The following is a 6,830-nucleotide window of genomic DNA, read 5'->3' on the forward strand; positions in this document are numbered from 1 at the left end:
GTAATCCCAGCTACTCAGGAGGCTGAAGCAGGAGAATCGCTTGAACCCGGGAGGCGGAAGTTGCAGTAAGCCGCGATTGCGCCATTGCACTCCTGCCTAGGCAACAAGAGGAAAACTCCATCTCTGGGGGGAGAAAAAAAAAGTCTAATCTGAAATTCCTCATTTTCCAGGAAAGCCAACTTAAAAGGAGTCTATATGGTCAGTCACTAATTCTGCTGTACTTTATGCAAATAAAGTATAACACTAAAACTTACTTTGAGAATAAATTGGTCCTGCTATTATTAGTGTCTTTGGTAAAACTGGGGGACTGGAGAGAGAAAAATGATGCTTCAGTAGCACATCTGTGTTAAGATTCTAGCCCTGACCATTGTTTTTGGGTTTTTATTATTTGCCTGCAGTTTGTACTGAATCTTGAATTCCATCTTGGCTACAGCAAGTCCCCAAAGCAGAGGCTGGGTTTCATTTTCCTCATGATGGTTTCAGTTGGCTCCCTAACTGGAAAAGGCTCTTTTTTTCATTCTGGCGTATACATTCTTGTTTTCATTATAATCCTTATGTGCATTATATTTCTACTATTTAAATTACTAATCTTGTTGTTTTACTTCCAAGAAAATGAAAATCCTGGTATCCTAAAGACTAGAGATGATTCAACACACAAGACGCAGCTGTATAAATCAGTGACTTGATTCAGGTCTTCTTTTTGCCACTCTGTGAGGCCATCCTACTTCAGCTTCTGGACCCTCTGAAAACTCCTCACTGAGCCATCTCCTTCCCCCTCCCCCCACATGGAACAGGCCTGCCCTAAAGTGAGCCTTCCTAGTGACGAGGGACACCCTGACACTCAGACTTTGATCAATGCTTTCGAGAAGAAAGATTTTGACCCAAAGGGAAAAATGAGAAAGAAAATGAACTTTTCCTTGAGTAATGCAAACCCCCTTTAAATGGTCGAGCCTAGAGAGGAACTGGAATGAGGGAGCAGTCATGTCCCACTCCCCACCTTGAGAAAAACCCATCCCCCGAAGCCACTGACTCTGTGGACTTGAGAGTAAGACTCCATAAACAGCTACACATCAACCTCACAATGCCATACACGGACACCATCACTTACACCCTGTAATTTAACAAGGTAGGGCCAATTACACATCAATGTTATTTTTTAAACCAATGAGAGTTCCGGAAAAACACCCTTTGTAATCACTCCTCTCCTGATTTATCCTTTTGTCTTTAAAAGCTTGAGTTTATCTGTTCTCTAGAGCACTTCCCAAGATAACTTGAGGCTCCCAGGCTGGTCCTCAACCTTGGCCCAAATAAAATCTCTACTTATATTAATTTTGCCTCAGTTTCTTCCTTCAGGACAACAGATATAAATGAAGAGATGGAGGAACATTTATGAGGGTATAGGAATGAATAAATGAGTTATGAATTAAGAAAACTCCAGTATTACGTCAACACTTTGAAAGAGGCTCAGAGTCAGAGGTGACATTGTCTCTTATCTCAATTATACCTAATGCCTGAAAGGGGGAAGCTATATATTTGCTGAGATCACGCCTGCTTTTGGAAACTGACAAGACTGAATAGAAACCTGCAAACCTGTCTGGTCTCACCCTGGGACACATAATCATATAATATGATGGACTAATTATTAATGACCTAATGGAGTTCTAGTAACAAACCGGCCAGTAGTACCTTTTGAGTTGTATATTCTTTGGATACAAGGGAACTGTGTTTGAAGACCACAGGTGGCCAGTGGTACTGTGAAATATAGGTTTGATATTCATCATGTCCTGTTTCCTGGCACACAACTCCTAAAATCTTTGGAATCTCCAAAGTGATGTGCCTTTTTTTTTTTTTTTTTTTTTTTTTTGAGACGGAGTCTCGCTCTGTTGCCCGGGCTGAAGTGCAGTGGCCGGATCTCAGCTCACTGCAAGCTCCGCCTCCCGGGTTTACGCCATTCTCCTGCCTCAGCCTCCCAAGTAGCTGGGACTACAGGCACTCGCCACCTCGCCCGGCTAGTTTTTTGTATTTTTTAGTAGAGACGGGGTTTCACCGTGTTAGCCAGGATGGTCTCGATCTCCTGACCTCGTGATCCGCCCGTCTCGGCCTCCCAAAGTGCTGGGATTACAGGCTTGAGCCACCGCGCCCGGCCCCTGATGTGCCTTTTTGCATGCTCATGTGTTGACTAATGGCTAGCCACCCCCACGTAGCTTCAGGATGGGGGCTGGTCACTGGAATAATCAAAGTGGGACTGTAAGGTTGGAATGTTTCAGCCCCCCCTCCAACCTCTGGGAGGGGAGAAGGGCTGCAGGTGAAGCTGATCACCAGTGGCCACTGGTATAATTAATCATGTCTACATAATGAAACTTCCATAAAAACCCAAAAGGACTGGGTCCAGGGAGCTTCGGAATAGCTGAACACAAGGAGGTTCCTGAAGGGCGGTGCTCCAGGAGAGGGCGTGGAAGCTCTGCGCTCCATTCCACACACCGCTCTGTGCATCTCCTCATCTGTATCCTTTGTAACAGCCTTTATAAAAAGCTGGTAAACGTGTTTCCCTGAATTCTATGAGGGAGTTCTCTAGCAAATTAACTGAACCCAAGGAGTGGGTCACAGGAACGCTAATTAATACCCGGTCAGTCAGAATCACCGGCAAAATAACCTAGGTCTTGTGATCAGCATCGGAACTGGGGGACAAGTGGGGACTAAGCCCTCAACCTGTGGAATCTAATGCAATCTCTAGACAGATCGTGTCAGAATTGGTTCAATTAGAGAACACCGGCTGGTGGCCACTGCAGAATCGACTGCCTGGTTGCCGGTAGGGAGAAACCCCCACTCCCTTTCGTGACCAGTGGTCACAGAAACGTTCTGTGTTAATTGTTGACTGAGAGAAAAGAAAAAACACTTTAGGGCCAGGTACCGTGGCCCATGCTTGTAATCCCCGCCCTTTGGGAGGCTAAGGAGGGCAAATTACTTAAGCCTAGGAGTTTGAGACCAGCCTGGGCAACACCGTGAAACCCCATCTCCACAAAAATTACAAAAATTACCTGGGCATGATGGCGCACGCCTGCAGCCCCAGCTACTTGGGAGGCTGAGGTGGGAGGATCACTTGAACCCAAGAGGCAGAGGTTGCAGTGAGCCAAGATTTGTGCCACTGCACTCCAGCCTGGGCGACAGAGCAAGACTGTCTCAAACAAAAAACAAAGAAAGAAAAAACTCTTTGGTTGTTATTTCTATATTCTCACCTCCTTTAACAGATGAGGACACTCAGGTTGGGAAAAAAGGCACTGGGAGCCATGCAGCTGCTACTCAATCTGAGCTGGCTGTGAACCTAGGCATCCTAAGCCCAGAGCCTGCCCCTCTAGCCCCTGCACTGGTGACCTCAGACCCTCTGCCTGCAGCCCACATGTAAAACAGGGATTTTCGTATCACACCCAACACTCATCTGTACTTGTGTAAATGAAAAGTAATTTCCATAAAACAATATTTATACACACTTCCTCCAAACAATGACCCATTTTCTCTTCTCTATTTGATGAGGACAAAAGTGCTGAAGCTATTCAACTGATTGTGGCCCAGAAACAAGCATGGATTGGGGGTTCAAGTCTCAGCTCTGCCACTTCCCTGCTGGGTGACCCTGGAGGAGGGGCATCCCCTCTCTAGGCTTCAGGCTGAATTCAGGTGCACAAAGGGCTCCCAGCAGTGCTGGGCCCATGGTGAGCAGACAGCTGAGGAAACTCAGGCTAAGGGGAGCTCCCTCGCCCAAGGTCAAGGTCACGTGTTTGCTCTGCTTCCCCAGCTTGCTCCTGGTCTAGCAGGAAACTCTAGCATCTGGCAAGCAGGAAGTCTAGTCTTGGGAAGATGAACTGCCCCAGGGCACATGGAGCCTGAAGAATTGTGCAGAAGGAAGCAGGGCTGGAGGCCTGCAGGCATGTGGATGGCCTGAGGACAAGTAAGCCCTCAGGCTCATGTGGGGGTCCCCAATGCTGCTGGGAGAGCCCCCATGGGGAAATGGGCCACGACAATTTAGGTGCTGGGTGTCCTGTAAAAGGCTCTGAATTCCCCAACCCCTCAACCCTCCCTGCCATCTGCCAGGCCTGGGACATAGCTCAGACATGGCACACCCACAAGACGGCTGAAGCCAACCAGTCCAGCCTCAGGGAGTACGTGGGGTTGGGCTCTAGACTGGGCCAGAGCCTTGAAAAGAGCTCCTGCTCCTTACCCTAGGGAAAGACGCTCCTGCAGCCCCACATGTGACAAAGACCCTGCCCTAAACCTGTCCTTGGGGCTCCTCTCTTCTGCCCCACTGTCTCCCCAGGCCCCCTTCTCACCTGGAGCCCTGCCCCAACCCAACACCGACTATCCTTCTTAGTTACTCATTACTGAGCCCTGCAGCTCGTGACCTTTACTCAACCACGTCATCACAGCCACTGCCACCCAGAGGTGGCCACTCCTCCTGTCACCATTTTCTAGATTACGACACCAAGAGACAATGAGGGAGGGGCTTGGTCAAGAAGGGCTTGAGAGCCCAAGCTGGGAAGGCCTCTGCTCTGCTGCCCCTGCCCCAGACCTTCTAGGTGTCACCCTAACCCCCCGCCACATCTCTGCCCCCATCCTAACACGCGTCCCCTGGCCCCATGTTTGGCTCAAGCCTTCACCTGGCTTGAAGTCCACCTTCCACCCCAGCGGCCAGCAGCCGGTCCAGTCGTCTGAGCTGGCTCCACTGACTGCAGACTCGTGCTTCTCAGCCCCACACCAACTGCAGACTCGTGGCTCCAAGCTCCCTGGCTGCCCCTCCCTACACGACAGAAGCAGCTCCGAGTGTGATGGCTGCAACCGAAGGAAGGAGTGAAGTGTCTGTGTGTGGCGGCAGGATAACAATCCTCTCGACACACAATGACACACAGCCCCTGCTGCACCGTCCCCACGCGCAGGACAAGCACATGTTCCCATCTCAGGGAGCGAACTCTGAGGTGGGAGAGATAAGGCCCTGAGGGCCAGACCTCCTGGATTCAAATCCCAGCTCTGCCACTAACCAGGTGGGGGTCACTGGGCAGGTGACTTCACCCCTTAGGGACTCAGTTTCCTCATCCGTGCAAGGGGAGTAATCCCAGTTCCCAAGTCCCACGGTGCTGCAATGATTAAGCCAGCCTCCCTGAAGGAAGGTGCAGAGCATACCTGGTGTGAAGGTGTGCGCTCGCTCGCTCTGCAGGGCCTCACGCCATCAGGATTTTCATCAGGTGGCTGAGGGCACTAGAGAACTCTCACTGTGCCCCAGATCCCCTCCCTCACCAGCGTATCACACATATCCCGCCTGCTGTCCCTGGCAGCGTTATCACCCTTCCTGTTTTCTTTTTCTTTTTCTTTTTTTTTTTTTTTTTGAGACAGGGTCTCACTGTGTCACCCAGGCTAGAGTACAGTGGTGAGAGCATAGCTCACTGCAGCCTTGAGCTCCTGGGCTCAAGTGATCCTCTTGCCTCAGCCTCCTGAGTAGCCGGGACTAAAGGTGCGTGCCACCACGTTTGGTTTATTTTTGTATTTTTTGTAGAGATGAGGTCTCCTCCCCATGTGGCCCAGGCTTGTCTTAAACTCCTGAGCTTAAGCAATCCTCCCACCCTGGCCTCCCAAAGTGCTGGGATTACTGTCGTGAGCCACCGCACCCGACTGCCCTTCCTCTTTCCTTCAAAGTGCAGATCCTCACCTGCAATTATTTTGCTAACCTATTCAGTGGTGGGTTTTCTGCCTGCCCCTGAAAGACAAGGTCTACCAGAAGAAGGGAGGCCGTGTGGCTCCTGTCCAGCACCGGCACTACCAATGACAGTAACCATCAGGTGAACCGTCACAGGACGCGACCCTGGGCCGGGTACTGGTCTACTCATGTGAAAAGCAGAAGCTCACTTTTCCTCACAGCTGCCCTTCAGGCTGATCCTCATTTCACAGATGCGGAAAGGAAGGTGCAGAGAGGCAGGGTAACTGGCCCAGGGTCACAAAACGTGAGACGGCTGAGCAGAGCTGTGGCCTGGGCCCAAGGCCCCACAGGCAATTGCTGGCTGGCTAAGCGGTGACTAGAGGCGTGAATGGCTCCTCACACCCGTCCCCGCCAGCCCAGCCCTCGGTATCCACCTGGCTCAGATGCCAGGCCTGGCCCGTTCCCCAGCTCACCGTCTCGTAGTCTCGCAGCGCGGCCCGGAACTTGCCCAGTGCCATGTTGCTGGCAGCCCGGCGGTAATAACCCTTGATGTATTTCTTGTCCAGCTCAATGGCCCGCGTGGCATCTCCCAGTGCGTAGCCATAGCACTCAGTGCGCAGGTAGGCCAGGCTGCGGTTGCCATAGTAGATGGCATTGCTGGGGTTCAGCTCAATGGCCTGGCTGTAGAACTTGATGGCGTTCTCGTAGTCCTTGGCTGCGGAGATGGAGGAAGAGGCATGAGGCAGTGCTCCAACTCCGTGAGGACAGGCCCTGGGCTGGGTGACGCCCAGTCTCCCTGTTCACAGATGGGAAGCTGAGGGCCACTCTGAGCCCAGAGACATCTCTTCAGCCTGCCCCTCCTGCCTGTCCCAACCAACCTAGCTCAGGGCTTGTTCTCTCGGCCACAATCTCCAGGACTGAAGAGATTCCACACACCCACCCGCTCACCCCTCCAGCCCCAAGCTGGGCACTAGCAGCAGACCGAAAGAAGAGCACTCCGAGAGCAAGAAGAGCAGATGCAGAGGCCCAGAGGCGGCTGAGCCTGGTCTGAGCGCCAGTGAGAGCGGGGGCAGCTGGGCACAGTGGGCAGGGGGAGGACACATGAGGCAGGGAGGCTGGTGGGACAGATCCCTGGGCCCTGAGCCACCAC

At 51.7% G+C, this 6,830-nt stretch overlaps 1 protein-coding gene across 1 annotated transcript in view; it reads right to left on the minus strand.

Moving 5' to 3' along the window:
• Positions 1-6,443, minus strand: part of PPP5C (protein phosphatase 5 catalytic subunit) — a 37,433-nt gene extending 30,990 nt beyond the window's left edge. The window contains exon 1 of the mRNA XM_031934753.1: positions 6,154-6,443. Within this exon, the coding sequence (XP_031790613.1) occupies positions 6,154-6,198 (45 nt within the window). The 5' untranslated portion in view covers positions 6,199-6,443. The remainder of the gene's footprint in view (positions 1-6,153) is intronic.
• Positions 6,444-6,830: the final 387 nt, after the last annotated feature.

The sequence above is a fragment of the Piliocolobus tephrosceles genome, chromosome 21 (assembly GCF_002776525.5).
Source record: "Piliocolobus tephrosceles isolate RC106 chromosome 21, ASM277652v3, whole genome shotgun sequence".
NCBI lineage: Eukaryota > Metazoa > Chordata > Mammalia > Primates > Cercopithecidae > Piliocolobus > Piliocolobus tephrosceles.